At 39.6% G+C, this 22,444-nt stretch overlaps 1 protein-coding gene across 3 annotated transcripts in view; it reads right to left on the bottom strand.

The window, feature by feature from the left end:
* The window catches only part of Mid2 (midline 2), a 103,920-nt gene that overhangs the window by 25,753 nt on the left and 55,723 nt on the right, over nucleotides 1-22,444 (bottom strand). For all 3 annotated transcript variants that reach the window (XM_052171031.1, XM_052171029.1, XM_052171030.1), the window contains exons 4-5: nucleotides 5,057-5,164; nucleotides 3,143-3,291 (exon numbers count right to left, since the gene is read on the bottom strand). In XM_052171031.1, coding sequence (XP_052026991.1) covers nucleotides 3,143-3,291; nucleotides 5,057-5,164 — 257 coding nt within the window. The remainder of the gene's footprint in view (nucleotides 1-3,142; nucleotides 3,292-5,056; nucleotides 5,165-22,444) is intronic.

Genomic DNA, 22,444 nt, shown 5'->3' with positions numbered 1-22,444 from the left:
ATCTCAAAGCAGGCCTTATGTCCAAGACTAACTGGGTAGCACAAACTGTACAGGATGGGTTAACACAAAGAACGCAACACTGAGTACCTAAGGAGGTGGAGGTGACTATGAGAAAAGCTTGGAGAGGGTGATCAATACAGTGTATGAAATTCTCAAAGAATCAATAGAATGTTTTTTTTAAAGGAAAGTCTCTTGTAAATAAAAATACAAATGCTAAATTTTAATTTTAATAAAAGATAGACAGAAAACTAAGAAAGCCAAGGGTGGCAGTTTGTACCCATAATCTTAGCACTTGGAAGGCTGAGGCAGGAGTACTGCTCAGCATTTGGTGACAGTTTGGGTTAGAGAGTAAGTTCTATGTCAAAAGGGCAAAAATTGAGAGCCTGTCTCAAAGAGACAGGATGTTGTATCCTTGCTCATATTTGGAAATGTTTTTCCTGCTCTTTCCCTCTAACAATTTCACTGTCACAGGTCTTGAAGATAAGATTTATTCAAGGTGAGAGGTGTGGGTCTAGTTTCATCCATCTACAGTGGATACCCAGTTTTCCAATCACCATTTGTTGAAAAGATTGCTTTTTCACCTCAACATGTACTTTTGGTGTCTTTGTTAAACATCCAGTAGGTCCAATTGTGTGGTTTTATACCTGAATTTTTTATTCTAATTTCATTAATTTATATTTCTGTTTTGTTAGTCAGGAATCATGTTATTAGTTATTTTAGTTAATATGGCTCTGTAGTACGACTTGACCAGTTACTCAGGAAATAATGTGAAGAGTAAATAAATGGGATCTCATGGAATTAAAAGGAAATTGTATAGCAATGGAAAGAGTTAAATGAGTGAAGAGATAGCCAACAGAATAGGAGAAAATCTTTGCTAGCTTTTTATCTATCAGAGGGTTAATATCTAGAATATCTTCAGAACCCACATTAAAAACAAGCCAGCCAGATATGGTAGCACACACTTTCAAGTGCTGGAAAGGCAGATTGGTAGATCCCTGAGGCTCACTGTCCAGATAACCTAACCTACTTGATGAATTCCAGGCCAGTGCCTAGAGCATGTCTCAAAAAACAAAGTGGATGGAGACTGAGGAATGGCTCCTAAGGTTGTCCCCTGTTTGCCACATGCACACACACAAAATTGTGACTGGGAAAACACATGTTCACCTTCATAATACATGCATCAAATCCAAATATAGATGAAATGCAAGCAGCCAATAATCATGAAAACTTCACCAGCTATCAAAAAGTGCAAATAAAAACTAATCTGTGACTCTATCTTACCCATCAGAATGGTAACCACTTAAAAATAATAAATTCTGGCCAGGATGCGGATAAAAGAAAACCCTTATATACTCACAGTGGGAATGTAAACTAGTAAATCACTATGGAAATCAATATGGAGGTAACTCAAGAAGTAAAAATAGTTATAACCCAGCTAAAACACTCCTGGCTATTTACCCAAAAGATTCCAAGTCACCATAACACACACATTCTTATACATTAATGTGTATTACAGCACTATTCATAATATCTTCTAGAACCAACCTAACCTACTTACTCTGGTCAGTACTTTTCACTCAGTACTGTGATTCATCCTTGGTTGTGCGAATTTTCTCTACCATAGTTCTGAAAGTCAAATAAAGGCATGAAAAAAGTAGAGATGGTTGGGCTGATTCAGGTATAGGATTTTGTCGGGGTTATTAGTTAAAGGGCAATGGGAAAGGGGTTTAGGGAAATATAATAGCTGAAGTAGTAAGTCATATAGCTCAAATAAACTTAGAACCAAGTAGAGATGGGTCACTTGTAGGAACTAGGGAAGAAAATGACTCAAGACTTAGAGGTCTTAATAAAGATGTATTTGAATTAAAAAGAGGTTGTGGTTAGAAAAATTGCTGCTTTAGTTTATGACTGTGATTTTGAGTGGTGATGATGATGATGATGATGATGATGATGATGATGATGTGGCCTAGGAAGTGAGTGATGGTGTGGATATGAGTTGGGAGTCTCTGGGGAAGACAACAGAGAAGGGGAATGTCTATGTAAGCATATTACATGGGTTAGTTGTCCAAGTGAACTCACTCAAAATGACGACAGTACCAAGAGGAAGGTCATGAGCTTAAAATAAGTCTTCAATGAATGAGAAGGGAATATGTAAAGAATATCATATCTGGACTAATGGTCTACTGTAGCTCCTTGACTAACTGGTGACTAACTGAGTAATGATTTACTTTACCCTGGGCCAATAGGTAGATTATTAATGATCCATGAGTTCTCTGATATTCTGCAACAAGGGTCATGATGTTATGAACCTTGTCAAAAGACAAAGAAATTAAATAAAAGCCAAAGAATACTCCTCTAAGGAATTTATGCAAGGAAAAGCTAAACGCAAACAACAAAAATTGTCCATACATCCATACACATACGAACAACAATAAATGAACTCAATGTTTTTGGGGAAAAAAAGAAAGAAAAGAAAAAGAGAGGGGGAGGGAGGGAAGGAGAGAGGAAGGAAGGAAGGAAGGAAGGAAGGAAGGAAGGAAGGAAGGAAGAAAGAAAGAAAGAAAGAAAGAAAGAAAGAAAGAAAGAAAGAAAGAAAGAAAGAAAGAAAGAAAGAAAGAAAGAAAGAAAAGAAAGAAAGAAAGAAAGAAAGAAAGAAAGAAAGAAAGAAAGAAAGAAAGAAAGAAAGAAAGAAAGAAAGAGAGAGAAAGATCACATGAAGGGGGAGGAAAAATAGCGTTGGGGATAGGAGAGGAACTGGAGGCAAGAGAGGTAGGTAAAATGGATTTCAAAAAATAAAAACATACATAGGCTTAGGAAAGGCACATCCTATCAGTGTAACCTGGAGTTTGTCTTCCCACACACCATGACTATCACAGATTGCTCAAGACCTAGCAGGGAGCTCAAGGCAGGAGCTCAAGCCCTGTGTTTGGCTATGCATTAAACGAGCTGGCAGGAAGAAAAGACAGAAAAAGGGGTCCAGAAATCTGCAGGGTAATTTGTCACTAAGGCTCAATAATTACCTAGCTGGTAAAAATCTTCAGGTGGCAGCTACTACACAATGCCTGAAGAGAATTAAGTGACATTATGCCAGCCCCTTTGCACAAGAGCAGGCATTTCAAAAGAACATAAGGGGCACACATACCTCTCAGCAATATTTTTTGCAGACTGCAGAAAGCGTGCTTGGTCATTTTCCTTTAGGATATGCTCAGCTTGGTTGATGAGGACTGTTGACCGCTCAAGACACTGGCGGCAATTAGCAACCTGCTGTGCCAACTTTCTCAGTTTCATAACCTTAAGAGAATTGGTAAGAGAAAAGATGACATAAAACATACTGCGCTTAATTAAAAACAATAAAAACAACATGAAGGAGATCCGCTGCAGTGATTCTAAAAATAAGGGTAATTAATATCCCATGACCCCTGAACCAGCTGTTCACCTTCTCACCCTGCCTGCTAAGTCTCTTGTCCAATGTATAACCTGATCACTTACATTGCATTCAGCCACCTACCCTGTTATCTACATCCTCTTTGATTTAATAACATTGTTCTGACTGAAAAGCGATGCATGTTAATTATAGAAAAATTTAAATACAAATATAAAAAGCAATTCTACTACCTAGAAATCACTATTGTTTATAGTTTATTGGCATTATATTTTGCACACATTGAACAAAAGTACCTCATTTTTATTTATGAGTAGCTATATTCACATGTATATATTTCACCTATATACCTACCATGATGTATTTTTGAAAACTTCAGTTCATTGTTGGATGCAACCATTCAGTATGACACAAAATACTGGTCCTCAAATGAGGTACTTATAACTTTACACATTGTGCCCATAATATGGGCTTATAATCATTATCCTTTACCAGCAGCCTAAATGCATACAGCAGCTGCATGGAGAATTTCACCTGATGTCTTTGACTCTTACTTTTTAGCTCCCTGTTTAAAAATCTACCATTCAGCTGGGTGTTGGTGCATGCCTTTAATCCCAGCACTCTGCAAGCAGAGGCAGAGCTCTGTGAGTTTGAGTGCAGCCTGGTCTACAAATAGAGTTCCAGGACAGCCAGGACTATTACAAAGAGAAACCTTGACTCAAAAACAAAACAAAAAATAAAAAACAAACAAAAAAAAAGAAAGAAACAAAGAAACAAAGAATGAATGAATCTTCAGTTCTTTGGCTTTCTCTCTATTTCATCTATTATATCTAATAAGTTGAATAAGGTCATTTTCTCTCTAGCAATTATTATGCTTTTCCTTTCCATGTGTTCTATCATTAGGCTGGTTTATATCTTCCATGACTCCTACCAGAAATCACTTTATGTCTTCAAGTTTTCCTGGCTTCAGTACCATCATGTTCTGAGCTACCCCACATACCTCTACTATTATCAGAATGCGTCCTTTAACAAAATCACAATAGTGTCCAACACTTTTTGTAAGTGGGTCACATTTCTTCTGTAAGCCAGACCCATGTTTCTACCATCTTTGGTTTTATTACCTTAAAAATATGGAGGAGAAGAAGCTAGAGAGATAGTTCAGTGGTTAAGAGTAACAATTTCTTTTCAAGAGCACCACATGCCAGCTCACAACTGGCTATAACTCCAGCCCCAAGGGATCCAATGGCCTCTTCTGGCTTCCAAGAACACTGTATGCACATGGTACACAGACATACATCCAGGCAAAACACCCATACATACAAAAAAAACCCAAAACATGCTAAAGTAAATCACCCAAATCATAAGTAAATGATCGTATGCACACACATACACACACACACACACACACACACACACACACACACACACGTAACCAACATCCAGGCCAACATCCAGGCCCAGGTATAGAATGTTTGCATCACCCAGAGCTGCTGCCATCATTTTTTGTTTATCAGATTCATAGCCAAGGCCAAACATTACTTCTTGGTATCTCTCCCTATGACCTCATTTCCTTTTGGTTTTATTATTCAGTTTCAAACTGTCATCATCAGGGATGAACTCTGACTTCTGTGAAAAGTCACTGCACCTTGGCTTCATGGAAGTACTGTGATTTACCTTTGTCTCTTTGATTTTGACAGCAATCATTTGTTTCCTCTGCTGGATGATCTCTACCAACTCGTCACATTCTTCCATAAGTTTTGCCTCATGCATAGCAGTATTCACCTGCCAAGAAAGTCCAAAGTATTACACAATGATTATTGCCTTTGTCCCCTGCTGGCTCTAAAAGGTTCGGACTGACAGCTAAACATGCACTTCTTCCATACCTCCCTCGATAAGATCCACTCCTAGAAGAAGAGTAGAGATGATGATATTAATGATGCAAAGGCATTGAAGCACCACAGATAGGAAGCTCTCCAGGCCTCTGGTAGGTCATGATGGTTAATGGAAGGCTGGGCAGAAGGACAGATGAGATGGGGGCATGTTTTTCCCACTGTGCAAATCCCTTTACTCCATCAACCTGTCCTCCTGTGGTTCTTTCAAAAAGAAGGCAAGAAGATTCATGTATCTCAAGGAAAGAAGAGCCTTTTCCACAGGCACAATGATATTAAGATTACAGTGCAATAACATATTTCTGTCTTAAAAGGTTTTCAGTTTTCTGATTTTAAATATGTGAATGTGCAGAGAGATTTTACATTAAACATATGAATGTGTAGAGTTTTTTCACATAGTTGTCATAATGTTTTACTCATATTTCTTGGCTTAGAGAAAAAAATTCTATTCAATATCTAAATACTTTTCCTATTTTGAGATGCTGTCTCTACATCAAAATATCTCTGCCACAAAGTCAGGATGGAGTTGAATAAAAAGCCACTATTCATTGTCTTTCCACGGACAGACTTCTTGACCTCCTTTCCTCAACTACTAGTGATACTGGTTAGTCCAAAGTCCTCAGGAGGTGCTAAAAAGGATGCAGGAGATCATGGGATTCCTCAGATATAATGTGGAAAGAAGAGATGAGGAGCTAACATCTTTGAAGCACTCAACATGCCATGAACTACTGTGTAGTTCATGTATTAAATTATCATTTTATCATTATAACTTTTTAATCTAGAAGCCATTTTTCTCACTTCACAAATGTAGAAACTGAGGCTTTGAGAATTTTAGTAACTTGTTCTGTATCATAATGTTAATTAAGTACTAAGAGCCATATTTCAAATTGAGGTTTGTTAAATGAATCCCTGGGCTGGCCTAGGAGGAACATCGGCAGGTTCACTTCCATTTCAGCAGCACATGGAGCAGTAACCCAGAGAAGAACAATTATCCCAAGAGTCTAGTCAAGGACCACTTGAGCAGAGCTCTAGAAAGCTGAGATACAGACAATGGTTTTCTTGAGAGCATCAAAACTTAAGGAGCTAGATGTGTTGTATTAGCTGGGGAGGAGGGGCTGGCACTGTCAGTCACTCTCTTCCAAAGATTCCTCTACAAAATCCAATTTCAGAAAAATATCTGCCCCTGGACTCTGTTATCTCCTCTTTCCTTATGGTCCCTGCTAGATATTTTAAACAGTTTTATTACTCATTTTAGAATTCGATATAATGTATTTTGATCATATTCACCCTTAACTACTTCACTTAATTCCTCTGAGATCCACCTCTACCATCCTCAACTTCCTGTTCTCTTTTCCAAAACTTAAAAAAAAAGTCCATTGAGTTCAATTTTTGCTGCTTGTATACTCCTGGGCGTGGAGCCATCCACTGGAGCACGGTGAACTTACCACCGGCCACATCTTTATGAAAAAGTCACTCTTCCTTTCTGAGAAGCCATTATCTGAACATCATTCCTCAGTTCCTGCTGTATAGGTTTCTATTTCTTTCATAAAGATTTTTTTTTAAAAAATTACATGCATGAGTGTTTTCCTTCATGTGTATATGTGTACCATGAGTGTGCCTGATGCTTTCAGAGATTAGAAGACAATGACAGTTCCTCTGGTACTAGAGCTATGGATGGTTGTGAGCCACCATATAGCATCTGGTGACTGAAGTGAGTTCTCTGCAAGAGCAGACAGTACTCTTAACCATTGAACTATCTATCTAGCCCTAATTTATATTTATCTAAGCAAAATGTTTACTACTTAATAGCAATCTTACTTTTCTTTATTACTCCTTTCAGGGGGAATGCAATAATGGCAGCGTTTATTTATTCTAAATGAACAGTCCCTCTGGCCCTTCTCCATGGTTGTTTTGCCTCAGACTCCTTTCCCTTTCCCTAAGTTAGCTCTACTTTCCCAAGGTGGACATCTTATCATCTTAAGGAACTCTCATTCCTCTGAGAATGAGAGCTACCTAGCTCTCCCAGGGTCAGTGCTTAGAGATCTGGAAACACAGACATTTCCCATTAGATTTCTTCTTCAGGCACCTACTGGTATAGCAGAGAATGGCCCCGTGCCTTGTTACTTGTCATTTAGTTCTTGGGCTAACCTTTGCAGAACACTCATGGTATGCCAGGGACCACTGTCATCAATTATATTTATTGCCTTTCAATCCCCCAAACAATCTCTTGTGGAAGGTATCAGTATTTCCATTCAACAGATAAGAAAACACAATCCCAGAGAGATTAAGTGACTTGCTGAAGTCTACACAATTAAGAGTGATAGAAGCAAAACTAGCTCCAGAGGGTTCCACTCAGAAGGTGCATTTTTAACAATTACACATCCTTCCTCTGAGGTCCACTATAACAACACCTGTGTTTGGTTTCTAATAATCATCATCCCTTTTGTACTACCCATCTTTATTCTGACATCCTTTTTTCTTTAATCATTTTAGAAGTCTTATTGTTTCCCTGATATGCCATGAATTTGCTTGTGCAATACTTTTTCCTGAAATTATCCTTTTATTTGGCAGGGCATGTCCTCATTGATCAAGCAAACTTCTATCTGTCTTCCAAGGCAAACTCTGCAATCATCCCTTCTTTACCTTTTCTTCATCAGTAACTATACAGTCACTCTCCTACTTACATTTACATAACACTTTCCAAATAATTCAGTAATATTGCTTGCTATTTCCTATTACTGCAATTGTATCAGGGAGTCTTTCCCACTTAAACAGGAAGTCTGGAGGCAGAGATTGTGCTTTGTCTATCTCCAGACTAGTGAATGATGCATCCTAGACATTATGTCAGTATCTGTTGGAAAGAACTGAATGATAATCCTAAAAAAAGTAACTTCTACTGCTCATTTGATATGTCCAATTGTTTCTCTGTTAGTATAAATTCTGTATATGATATCTAATAATGAAATTATTTTTCCTTCATGTCTACTATCCACTTTTGATTTACTCGCTTTTATCAACAATGTTATTACAATAAATTAGATTTTGTATCTGTTTTGAAAAAAGCTTTTTCTTTATTTTAATTTTGATATTTTACTACAATTACATAATTTCCTCTTCCCTTTGCTTCCCTCCTACCTCTCTCATACATTCACTCCCTACTTGCCTTCAAATCCATGGCTTCTTTTTTTCATTGTTTTTTTGTTTTTTGTTTTTTGGGTTTTTTTTGTATTTTTCAAGACAGGGTTCTCTGTGTAGGCCTGGTTGTCCCGGAGCTCACTCTGTAGACAAGGCTGTCCTTGAACTCAGAAAGCCACCTGCCTCTGCATCCCAGAGTGCTAGGATTAAAGGTGTGCACCACCACCGCCCAGCTCATTAATTGTTGTTACATGCTGGAGTGTGTGTGTGTGTGTGTGTGTGTGTGTGTGTGTGTGTGTTCCTAAATACGATATGCTCAATCAGTATTTTATTTTCAGGGTGGACAATTTGGTATTAGATAAGCAACTGATGCGTACTTCCCTGGGAAAGACTATTTCTCCCAATCTCAGAGTTCCTTAGTTGCCTGTACTTCTTTGTGTAGGGTTGAGGCCTCATAGTCTTCTCTCTCATTTACCTTAGGGAGTCATGTTGGTAAGACTTTATGTAGCATCTGAGATTACTAGAAACACTCTCAAAGCAAGCATGTCCCTAATATTCCATGTAGATTCTCAATAGTCCCAAAGCCCTTCTTTATTGTCATCTGGACCTCCCTAATGTTCCTCTAGTAATAAAATGAGGATCTGAGCCAAGTTGCCAATACATTGATTCCTTTATGACCCTTTGCACATTTTTCAAAAGGCCTCTTTTACTGAATTCTCTGTTCTCAAAGTAATTCTTTCTCCAGGCAGAACCATAACTCTTTCTTTGCCTTCTTCATCAAACATTTATTAAGCATCTTTTTGTAAGATGCATTATGCAAGGCCTTGTCTTCAAACACTTAGCAATCTAGATGAAGGATAGTGTGTGTGTGTGTGTGTGTGTGAGAGAGAGAGAGAGAGAGAGAGAGAGAGAGAGAGAGAGAGAGAGATCAAGGAAGCGTAAGATAAGTACCAACTGAGTCACGCCACCTATAAGCACAGAAACTGAAAGAAAATAAGGCACTCTCAGTGAGGAAGTGGGAAACAAGCCAGAATCAGATGAGCCTTGTATTAAACATGAAAGGAGTTGGAGATTTCAAAGTTAAGAAGGAAGAAATTTAAAATCAAACAAGGTTTGAATGAGATTCCATGACAAGAACTTTATTCTTTATGATATTCTTGAAAATATTTATTTTTTAAGGCTTATTTTTTATGTACACATATGTGACTGTGTCTGTACATGCACATTGGTGATCCGGATACACATAAAGGCCAGAAGTGAATGTAGGAGTCTCTGGAACTGGTGTCCCGGGTAGTTATGAGCTTTCTGACATGAATGCTTAGGAACTAAACTCCAGTCTTCTAAAGAGAAATAAGCTATCCTAACCACTGAGGCATCTCTCCATCAAATATTTTTGAGGGGAAGGGTAAGTAAGATAATGGATATCCTCAGTTAACTTTTCTTAATGAAGAAGAAGCAGCATTGGGTCAGATGGGCTAACAACAAACTTAAGGATGATTTAGGAAGTTGTTAGGATGTGAGCAGAACAAGTCAAACCTGAGAAACAATCTCAAGATGGTTAGCATTATTGTGACTGTGTTTAGAATCACCAAGGAAACAGAGCTCTCCTTGTGTCTATGAGAGTGTCTGTAGAAAGCTTAGCTAAAGGAAGGAAAACTCACCCTGCGTGTGGGCAGCACCCCGCCATGGTCTGGAGTCTTAGACTAGATTAAAGAACACAGTGAGCTGCTTCCTGACTGAAGACAGTCTGAGCAGCTGTCCTATTCTGGCTGCCCTTCCTTCTCTCCAACCACCAACCACAATCAATCAACCTTCCTGTACTTAAATAGCTTTTGCCAGGTATTTTGTCACAGTAATGAGGAACATAACTAATATCCTTTTTGCTCAAAAATCTTCAATTAAACAACAAGCTCCCCAAGAAGAGATTTTCCACTGTGTTGTTCCTTCCACTGTGCCTGGCACAATGCCTTATACAAAATGATTACTTACAGAACATTTGCTGATAGAATTAGTCCAGTAATATACAAACACATGTATGTATATATGTATGTATGTCTGTATGTATGTATGCCATAGTAGATATATTTTGTTGAGAAAATTTAGGTTGAATTGAGGAACCTAGGATGGGGAAGGATTGAGAGCCATTGCATAAAAAAAACCCAAGCAGAGCAGAAAGTTGGCTGAAGAGGCAGAATTCCAAATCAAGGCTAAAGCAATGACATTAAAATGTTTCCATGTCAAGAAGCAGCCCAGAAGAGCAAAGTCTTGAAATGTTTTCTGAACAGGAAAAACTCCAGGGAAAATCTGTCTTCATGATGTGAATAAAACAACTCAAATTGCTTGGAAGACATTTGAAAGGCCAGTGTTTTGTTTGCAGTTTTATTTAAATATACAGTAAGGTTATTTCAGTTACATTTTAACTCCTAGTTTAAAATAAGTCAGGTTGTCTCATTAAATGTCTTTGGCAGATAAGTTGGTCTGTGGAAGACTCCAGTTCTTTATTTGAACTTTGTTTCCAGTTAGTGGGCTTGGCTAAATGATTTTATATAAATTTAAACTAAATTTTATGTATAAAAATGTATCCTTGAAGATACCAGTGGGGTAATTCTGCAAACCTGTTTGTGTGAATTTACCTACCTCAAAGAACCTTTGGGGAGCATTCTATGATACTGAAGACAAAGTATCTTAGCCTCACTTTTTCAAAGACTAAGTACTAGGTACCCAGGCCACCCTGGCAAGTTCCCAGGTCTTATTGGTTCCATGTTGTTTAATTTTCTTCTCAATTGCAGCAAGAACTTGACTTGCATATTGTTTTCCAACTGTGCACCACTCCTCTTTTTAGAGTGGTGAGGATTAAATCTAAGGCCTCATAGGTGCTAAGCAAACACTCTACTGCTGAGAATGCCCCAGCTCTAAGACTAATTGTAAAGTAAGGTCTGCTCTTGTCAACCCTTCCCTAGTACAAATTCACAGGTCCTTTGTTGAGAGGACTTTTACGGATAGTCACTGAAAAGAAACAAATACAAGAGGTATTCACAAATGTCATAGGTTTCAAAGATCTTTTTAAAGTAAATAGTTATTTTGGCAAGGGCTTAAATTCTGTATTGGAATGTAAGTGGCCTAGACCCTTAGCTCCTTTCAGAGATGTTGTATTAACTACTTTCCTTAGTGCTCCTGCCGTACACTTGACAAAAGCGACTTAAGGAAGGAAGAGCTTACTTTGGCTCACAATTCCAATGTACATCACTGCAGGGGCAGGGATGGCAGCAGGTAGACCTTGAGACAGCTAGTTACATTCAGTGGGCAATCTGAAACCAAGAATGGTAAGTGCCGGTGCTCAGCGGGGGTTCTCCTTTTTTATTTGCTCTAAGACTCCACATAGATCCCTCCCACAGTTAGAGTGGATCTTCTCACTAAAATAAACTCAATCTAGATAATCCCTCCCAGGCATGCCCAGAGGCTTATCTCCTTGATGTTTCTAAACCCTCTCAACTGATGATCAATAAGCCATTGCATATGCATTGGACAATTTTAAGGGGAAATCTCTTGGATGCTCATTCTCCAAGTTGTTTGTTTTATTCCCATGTTTAAAGTTCCTCTGCCTTCTCTCTGCCTCTTGAGAAAAGTCCTCACCCACACCTCCCTCTTCATCCTCACATCGGCCATCCTACAGAGAGTAGTGCAGGAGTTCAGAAGGCACTAAGAATTCTGGTTCAGGTGGAATGATACCTATTTACTGATAAATTATCCCAGATACCCAGGCTGCTTTCTGACTCTTCCATCTCAGTATCTTCCACTTGACAAGTCAATGCCAACTAAGAAATGATCTCCTCAAATAGATCAAATAGACCTTCCACCTAGACATTTCTAAAATCCCAGCATTAAAGATCACTTGGAGAACATTTTGTTTCAGAAAACAGTGAGTGCCTGCCATTTACAAGGAGTGGAATATAATGATGAAAAACATAGCTTCTGCCTTCCAGGCACTTAATGTTTAGTAGAAAGAATGAAGTGTGAACACAACTAATCATAATTTAAAGAACGCTCAAGTAATATAATGAATTACATCAAAGCCCTATGAGAACATACCAGGAAGCATCTAATTTTTGCCAGTCGATAATCACAGAAGATCATACAATATCTTCTGTAGCTGATCTGGCTTAGGTAAATATATAACAGTTGGGCATGAAGAAGTGGGGTTAAAGGGAGAGCAGCCCAGGCAGAGAATGATCTGAATAAAGCATGTAAAGGCATAGGGAGGAGCAGTAGAGGATGTACCTGGTGACACAGATCAGATTGCACAGGCAACAGAGTGAAGTAAGTTTGGAAACAGCAATGCAGGGACTGGGAGGCGGTCTAGTTTGGTGGGTAAATTGCTTTTGCATAAGCATGAGGACCAGAGTTCAGATTCCTAACATACATGCAAAAAAGTATACATAAACACCTATGACCCCAATACAGCACAGAAAGGACAGACAGTGGTCTCTGGAGCTCATTGGCCAACAAATCATCTAGACAAAACAGCAAGTTCCAGGTTCTGCAATAAGACCATGGTGTTTCCCTCAAGAAGATGTAGGGAAACTAGAAAGGTCATTCAGATGTCTTCTACTAGCCTCCACAGGCGCATATGTATATAGGCATATGTTTCTGTACACATTCGTGTGCACGCACACACACACACACACACACACACACACACACACACACTCACACAGTATTTTTAAAAGGAGATTTCAAATTGGGCAAAGTGGCTTGCACCTATACTTGCAGCTCTCAAGAGGCTGAGGAAGGAGGTTTCTGAGATCAAGGCCACCATGGATAACGTAAAACAAGTGTTTTATTATAGAAAGAAATGGAACTGGGGAAATGATTTTGTGGGTAAAGTGCCTGCCATGCAAGGATGTGGACTGAAGTTTAGATCCCCAGGACATGCAAAAAAAGCCATGCATGGCGGTGAGTACTTTCAGAGATAGTGTGGAAGAAAAACAAGAAACATGAAGATGCCTGGATCTCACTGGCCTGCTAATCCTGCTGAACCGATACGTTCTGGAGTCAGTGAGAGACCCTGTTAAAAAATAATGCAGAGAGGAGTAGAGAGAGACACCCAAGACCAGTCTCTTGCCCTCCCCACATGTGTACATACATGTACATATGCACGCTTATACACACAAAAGAAAGCCATGAAGGTTGCAGATCTACTGCGGAAATATTTGCTGCCATTTTGAATCAGGATCTTGGTGTTACAATAACACCCAAAGCATATAAGAAGAGGAAACAAGCACAGGACCCAAAGAAGTAGGAGAGGACACAGCAAACGCCCCCATTTGCAGTTTACTCTTTACTGTTACTGTTCTGTTCCTTCATCTCACACTCCATAACATCAGACAAAAGAGCCTGAGTTGCAAGTCATTCCCATGCAGTTGCTTTCTGTGCAAGGGAGATGAGAAGGGAAAGTGAGAGGTAAATTGGACAGCTGATGAATTGCCAAGAAACTGTTATGAACAGTTTTGCCATCTTACAAACATTACTGCTTTTTACAATGATGCCTTCAAGAAAATGCAATATTTGTGAAGCAGACCTAGTACTGACTGTGGTAGCATCAAAGCTAAGGTGTTAAGTCAGATCACACTTTAAGGACATATATACCCAACCCCCATGGTCAGCACCAACACCTCCCACAGACAGCGGTTAGGTTCAAAGGAATAAAGGGAAGAGAAATCTTTTATGCGGTTCTCAAAATACCACAACATTTCAAAGACAGTAGTGAAGATTTACATAAAAGTAACTAAAGGAAGCAAGACTTTCTCCAATATGCCTGATCTGTTCCTTTAGATTTGGAAAAAGGTGTCCAGCGTAAGAACTAAGAAATATATGAAGCTATTAATATGATTTTTAGCTCCCTATACTTGGGGGAACTACAACCTAGGAGGGTAGCAAAGGTTACTTGGGCAAGCTTAAGCAATTTTAATGGCCTCAGGTTCTAAGGTTTTTTTTTTTTTAATTTGGCAAGGAAGGGACATGAGACATTAGGACATGGATGAGAAATAGCTTTTGAAGCCAGGCAAGTGGGAAAATGGAAGCTAAGCTATCTCCAGTGGTGTAAGAATGCTAATGAGTTGGGCACCAGACAGATATTGACTAAGAGACAAATTTCCTGTCAGCTTATAGGACAGATACACAATACTTAACACTTTCTGCTGCTTATCACTTTTCTAATTACTTCATGTATTCTAGCTGCTTTAGTTAACCTACTAGCCCTCTGCCGAAGGCACAATCATTATTCTTTCTGAAAAAGAAATTAGGAAGCACAGAGGCTGTAGAAATTTGTACAAGGTCATATGGTTAGAGTCAAAACTGAGATTTTAAACTAGGCAGCCTGTACATGTCTGATTTTAACCACCGTGTGTGTGTGTGTGTGTGTGTGTGTGTGTGTGTGTGCGCGTGCGCGCATGTGTAAGCATGTGTGACTATGCATGTGTAAATATGTGTATGTAAGTGACAGAGGCAGAGAAAACAGATTTCTCTACCTCTTAGTGATTTCTCTTGGGATAACCACATTTTCTAGAATTAATTGCTGGAAACCGTGTATTTTTCTTAGTTTTATAGGAAAATACAATACATAATGTAACATATGTAGAAAATGTAAATGATGTACACACATTTGTACAGGAAAATAAGTATTCCATGCTATTTTACCCTTGCCTAGCTACCAAAACTCTTGGTAATAAAGAGATGGTCCAGTTTGCTCCACATACTTGTCTTAGGAATGACTTTTCTAGAATAATTGACTATGGCAATTTCTGTGCTGGGTTTGGAGCACTTTCTCTCTGAGAATCAAACCATCAAAGTTTTGTAGCCTTCACATTAGCTACTGTTTCCCTCAATATGCCCCACTTTCAAACGTATTTATTTTACAACCCTACCCCCAGCTTCCCCTCCCTTTTCCCTTCCTGTCAATCTTCTCCACACCAACTCTCTCTCCTGCCTACCCACTCCTCCTCTGTTGCCCTTAAGAAAAAGGCAGGCCTCACGTGGATGTCAACCAGCTATGGTATATCAAATTGCAGCTAGACTAGGTACCTCCTCTCCTACTAATGCTACATTAGGCAAACTAATAGAAGGAGAGAGTCACAAAGGCAGTTAGCAGAGTCAGAGCCAGCCCCTGCTCCCACTGTTAGAGGTCCCACATGAAGATCAAGCTACACAACTGTAACATCTGTGCAGAGGGTCCAGGTCAGTCCCATGTAGGCTCTCTGGTTGGCAGTTCAGTCTCTGTGAGACCAGGTTAGTTGGTTCTGTAGGCCATGTTCTTGTGGTGTCCTTGACCCCTTTGGCTCTGATAATCTTTCCTCCCCCTCTTTGGCAGGATTTCTCAAGTTCCACCTAATGTTTGGCTGTGGGCCGCTAAGTCTGTTTCCATTAGTGTGCCCTTTTATACAAGGCAATTGCTCAGGACATGAAAAGAAAGAGCAGGAAAGGTACGACCTAGGTTTTGTATCTATGACCTAGGTATTGCATCTAGTGTTTTATGTGTGTATACAATTAAGTTTCTTTTGTGAAATGAGGTAGAGACCTACTTTTTAAATAAAAGAAGAAATCCCCTCAGAGGCCACCTCCTATAGCCAGGCAGGAGCCCCAATGGAGCAATAGGAACACCAACCCACCCACAAAACTTTCAAACACAAATTTATCCTATCTACAAGAAATGCAGGGATGGGGGATGGAACAGAGACTGTAGAAATGGCCAATTGATAACCAGTCCAACTTGACACCCATCCCATGGGTAAGCACCAATTCCTAACACTATTGTGCTTGCAGACAGGAGTCTAACATGGCTGTCCTCTGAGAGGCTCCACCCATCAGCTGACTCAGATACAGACACTCACAGTCAAACAGTGGATGAAGCTTGGGGGACTCTCATGGAAGGATAGGAGGAAGGATTGTCAGCCCCAAAGGGGATTGGAACACCACAGGAAGACCAGAAAAGTCCACTAAACCTGGACACTTGGGGCTCTCAGAGTCTGAACCACCAACCAAAGAACACACATGGGCTGGGCCTATGTCTCCATGTTCAAATGCAGCAGATGTGCATCTTGGTCTTCACACAGGTCCCAAAGTGGAACAGGGGCTGCGGGGGGCTGTCCCAAAAGCTGTTGCCTGTCCATGGGATATGTTCTTCTAGCCAGGATGCCATATTTTGTCTCATGTGTACCTAGCCACACAGACACTTGATGTTCCAGGGTCGTGGGGGTGGGTGGGATAACAAGTGTGAGCCCAAGGGCTCAGAGAAGAAGGGAGGGGAAATGGGGGAGGATTGTGGGACCAGTGATTGGGATGGAGGCAGTGAGCAGGATGTAAAATGAATAAGAAGAATACATACATACATACATACATACATACATACATACATACTTACATACATAGCCCATCAGAACTATGGATAAATTAGATTTGAAAAAGAGTGGAAAAAAAACCTGATAGATTTCCACCTCATCACTTTATTGCTAAATTGTGAATTCTGAAAACAGGACAGAATAATCCAACATTGTATTATTCAGAAGTGAAAACGCCACTCTGGAGCTATGTTTGGACTGTTCATCTAGTGTTATTTCACCTCACTACTTTTCTACTACACAGTAATTGATTACAAACCCACAAGGAGATATAAGTCTCTAATTCATACCTCTATGCAGCTACTTTACAAATATGAACATTTATGCAAGCGTGCACACACAACTAATATGAACTACTATACTAGCCCCCAAACTGGAACCTACTGAAATATTTCCTGCTGAGAGCCAGGATAAGCAAACATTGGAACATTCATATAACAGAATACCCTCCCAACCATATAATATCATAGAATAAAACTATTAATACAAGTTGAAACAGAATACCCTCCCAACTATATAAAATCATAGAATAAAACTATTGATAAAAGTTGAGTGGATTATAGAGGCATTATGAGTTACACAGAAAATCATAATATTTTGAATACTGTATGATTCCATTTACAAAACATTACAGAAATGACAAAATTATAATGATAAACAGACCAGTGGCTGTAAGGAAGACAGATGTGACTATACTACAAATTGGTAGCACATGGGGTTGAACAAACAACTCAGTTGTTACGCGCATTGGCTGCTCTTGCAAAAGACCCAGGTTTAGTTTCCACTATGCACATCCAATGATTCACAACCATCTGTAATGTCAGGTCTAGGGGTTCCAACAGTCTCTTCTGGCCTCCATGAGTCAGTGCACAGACATGCATGCAGGCAAAACATCATACACATAAAATAAAAACAAATACGTAAATCTACTTTTAAAAAGGAGGTAGCACATATGAGTTTGGAGGGGCAATAACAAAATGATACCGATTTAATTACGGTAGTGATCATGAGAATATATATATACATATGACAAAATAAATACATGCCTCCCCAAGTAAAAATATAAACAACAAAAAAGAAACCCTCTAGAGTCCCTATAAGGTTTTAGCCATGCCTGGGAAGACATTTCTGTAGTTTTCTGAAACTCTAGCAATTAAAAATATCGGGTAAAATAGTTGAATCCAATATAATCTCAATCTCTCTTCCTCTGTGTCTATTTCTCTGCCTCTCCCTCCACACATATATCATTCTGCATCCTTCTTTAATTTTTATACCAGTCATAATTCTTAATAAGAATATTCTTTTAAATTTTGTGCCCCTCAACATGAATGCAAGATCCTTAAGGGTGGGAACATTCTTTTGCTCACAACTGAATCCATAACATGTAGTCTAGTGCCTGACATATTGTAGGTAAGCTACAAGTATCTGTTGAATCAGTCAATGAATATGATTGTGTTGAGCCTGAAATCAAGATATAATGAAAAAGCCAATAAAGATAGCTTTTCACATATGTAAGTTCCATACCTATGGATTTAATCAACTTCATATTTAAAATATCTGAAGAAATTGGCATCTGTATTGAATATATACAGATATTTGCTCTTATTCCCAAGCAATATAGTACAACAACTATTTATATAGCATCTACACTGTGCTATTATATGTAATCTACAAATATTTAAAGTACATACAAGGATATAGTTAGATTATATGGAAACACCAAATCCTGCTATGCAAGGGACTTGAGCATCTGAGAATTTTGGTATCTTATCCAATCCTCCATGGATACTGAGAGAGAACTGTGCTGGCTTACATTTCTTCATTACATGAGACAAATAGCTCTTACACTTTCTTTTTACAAGATTGCTCAAAATTGTTTTCTTTGATATGTTTTGTCATCTCAATATTGTTTACTGAAATAAGAAAAACCAGAGAAATGGCTAAATAACAACATAGGTTCTAGGATACCACATATCTTACATACTTCCTTTCTTACTGTTGAAAGAAAAAATTACCTTACCAGGGTAATGGGCTCATCCTGTTGGGGCATTAAAAACTGTAGTTCTAAAACCTAGCCACCAGAGGGTACTGTTTACTTAATTATCAATTTCTTAACAGTGCCAGTACCAAGCCATGTGCTGGGTATAAAAAAAAAAGTTTATATACCTCATTTTATCTATTTGTCAGTTGAGGAACATCTACATTGTTTCCAGATTCTGGCAATTATGAATAAAGCCACTGTGAACATAGTTGAGCAAGTGTCCTTATGGTAGGAGGGAGCATCCGTTTGGTAGATACCCAAAAGTAGTATAGGTGGGACTTGAGGAAGATTCTCAATTTTCTGTGGAAGAACAATTGATCTCCATAGTGGCTGTACAAGTTTGCACTCCCACCAGCAATGAGAACATGTTTCCCTTGCTCTACATTCTCGCCAGAACAAGCTGTCACTTGTGTTATTTATGTTAGCTATTCTGAGAGGTTTAAGATAGAATTTCAAAGTAGTTTTGGTTTGCATTTCCCTGATGGCTAAAAACATTGAACACCTCTTTAAGTGCTTCTCAGACATTTGAGATTTCTCTGTTAAGATTCTCTGTTTACATGTGTACCACATTTTAAAATTAGATCGTTTGGGTTTTTTATGTCTAGTTTCTTGAGTTCTTTATATATTTTGGATATTAGCCTTCAACTGGAGTTGGTAAAAAATCTTTTTCCACATTTATATGATGGAATATTACTTAGCAGTTTAAAGAATGACATCATGAAATTTGCAGGCAAATGGTTGCAACTAGAAAAAAAATCATCCCGAGTGAGGTAACCCAGAAAGACAAACATGGTATGTACTCACTTATAAGTGGATATTAGCTATAAAGCAAAGGATAATCATATTACAGCCCACAAAGACAAAGAGTTTAGGTAACAAGCAGACTTAAAGAGAGGTTTGCACAGATCTCCCTGAGGGAAATAGAATGGATTTTGCTGGTGAACTGAGTGCTAGTAGGGATGGAAATGGGAGGGATCAGATTGGGGGAGATATGGAGGGATAAAGTATGGGGAAAGATGACTAGAATTGGAGAACATGTTGGGGGGCAGTGATGTGGAAACCTAGTACAGTGTAAACTCTCTGGAATCTATGAAGGTGACCCTAGTGAAGACTCTTAGTAATGGGGATATGGACCCTGAGCTTGAACTGGCCATCTTCTGTAATCAGGAGAGGCTTCCAAGTGGTGGGGTAGGACACCAACCCAGCCACAAAACCTCCCACCTATAATCTGTCCTGCTTGCAAGATATGCTTGGCAATGGTGGTACAGAACCTGTAAGAGTGGCCAAAGCAATGACTGGTCTAATTGGAGGCCATGCCACAAGAAGGAAGCTGTGCTGAACAATGCCTGGATAATCAGGATCTGGAGGCTAGGTATCCCAGAAACCTAGGGTAAAACAAAACATGACCAAAAGAAATAGGAAATGATTCCTAATTGTTGTGAATGTGGTGCTGTTCTTGTGAACCAATACCCTAAATGAGTAAAGGAGCCAATCACTGGGCAAGCAGGCGGGATTTCCGGGTTGGACAGAAGGAGAGAGGAAGCAGGAGAGAGCTAGTCCTCTTTGGAACCAGGACAGCAGAGGAGTAAAATGAAGCTGCTAGAGGTTCCTAGTATCATGGCAGATCCGCAAGGATCCGCCAACAGAGGGATCAGATTTTAATAAGGCTTACAAGATTAGATTTTAGTTGTTGTGCCCAGTGATTGAGTTACCATTGTTTCTGAACTAAATTTGTATGGTGTTTTTCTTCTTGTGGCATCTCAACTGGGTTCCAGAGAGAAAGGTACAGCGGTAAAGCGTGGGTTTGCCTGATGTGCGCCACAAAGGCCATGGGGGATCTGAAGCATGGGGAATGGCATGATAGTGACTCGCCAGTGGGAATCCAGCGAGCTGGGTGAAGAGACTGTGGAGTTCAGAGTCAGAATCTCCATGAGATAAAAACATGGCCAGCCAGGTTGCCAGGGCAGAGGCACAAGCAAGGGAATAAGCTGGTTCTACTTTTTTTTAATATTTCCACAACACCTAATGATGTTCTGCTATATTCACAGATCAGTGCCTAGTACATAGATCATCATAAAAGAGGCTACCTCCAGCAACTGTTAGGAACTGCTACAGAGACCCACAGCTAAACATTAGAGTCTAGGTTGGGGATCTCTATCATGTCCCTCCTCCTAGAGTTCAGGGAACCCTACAGAAGATGGGGAGGCAGAATTGTGGGAGCCAGAAGGTAAAGGGCACTGAGAGAGCAAGGCCTAAGGACTTATGGAGGCTCACAGAGACTGATATGGTAATTGCAGAGCCTGCACACAATTATGCTAGGTCCTCTGAATATTTGTTATGGTTGTTGGCTTGGTGTTTTGGGGGAACTCCTGACAATGAGAATGGGGGTGTCTCTGACTCTTTTGCTTTTACTTGGGACCCTTTTCCTCCTACTAGGTTGCCTCATCCAGCCTTGATATGAGGGTTTGTGCCTAGTCTTATTGTAACATGTTATGTATACACAGTTGATATCCCTGGGAGTCCTGTTCTTTCCTGAAGGAAAATGTAGGAGTAATGGATGTAGGGGAGAGGGGAGGGGCAACTTGGAGGAGTGAAGGAAGGGGAAGTTGCTGTAGGGATGTATTGCACAAGGAAAGAATGAATACATTTAAAAAACACACACACAGGTTACCTTACTCTTAGAGTTTTGTCTAGTGAACAGAAAAAAAAAATTAAGACACAAAAGTGCAGTGGTGAAAGTATGATTAGGGAACTCTGGGCACAGCAAAGGGAGGCACCTAAACTAGGTGGAAGAAGGACAAAGAAGATGGATGAAACATGGGCCATGGCTTCCTGGGGAGAAAGAGTCTTCAACAGAGCCTTAGGGGACAAACTGTCAGCCAGAAGTAAAGAAAAACAGTTAACTCCTGTGTGGGCAAGGCCTATGTCCATCATTGTATCTCAAGTGCCTGGCCAAAGGTAAACATGGGCTTAAGTGTTTGTGAAGTTAGCGAACAAAATATGAGATGCAGATGCTAAAAGAACATACTGTGAAGGGAAACAGAGTCCTGATCATGGTGGATCTTACAAACCTTTACTTTAAATGCAGTGGGGAAGCAGTGAAGTCTTTGTGAAAGGGAAGTGACATAATGCATTTGCATTATAGAAAGCCCAAACTTTTGGATAGTATGGAACCTGGATGACTGGGGCGGGCGGGGGGGGGGTTGACAGAATGGATCAGAAAGAACCATTAGACATAGTAGTTTTCTAAATGAATATGGCAAAGCCACGGCTCCTGCCTTCAGGAAGCTGATAGTTCAACACATGAAATATGTATGGTCAGGAAATTTCAGTACAACAGTATAGTAGAGGTGTCCACATGATGTTCTGCCCGAGTTCATGTAGCATGTGGGTGGCAATGGTAATCCCAGAAAGTAAGTTTCTGACTATTACATGAGCTTTATTCAAAGATGCCCTGGCTGTACTACTCTGAATAATAAAAGGAGGGAAAGGCAGGGCAAGTAATGGAAAGCTTAAGTTTATACCTCCTTTATTCTCGGACTGGGCTGCAGGGAAAATTTAGTCCCTATTGGCACTTATGTCTGTCATAAGCATTCTTCCCCAA

This window comes from Apodemus sylvaticus, chromosome X, assembly GCF_947179515.1.
Source record: "Apodemus sylvaticus chromosome X, mApoSyl1.1, whole genome shotgun sequence".
Lineage (NCBI taxonomy): Eukaryota > Metazoa > Chordata > Mammalia > Rodentia > Muridae > Apodemus > Apodemus sylvaticus.
The sequence above is the reverse complement of the archived record's forward strand: the minus strand, read 5'-3'. Positions and strand labels throughout refer to the sequence as shown.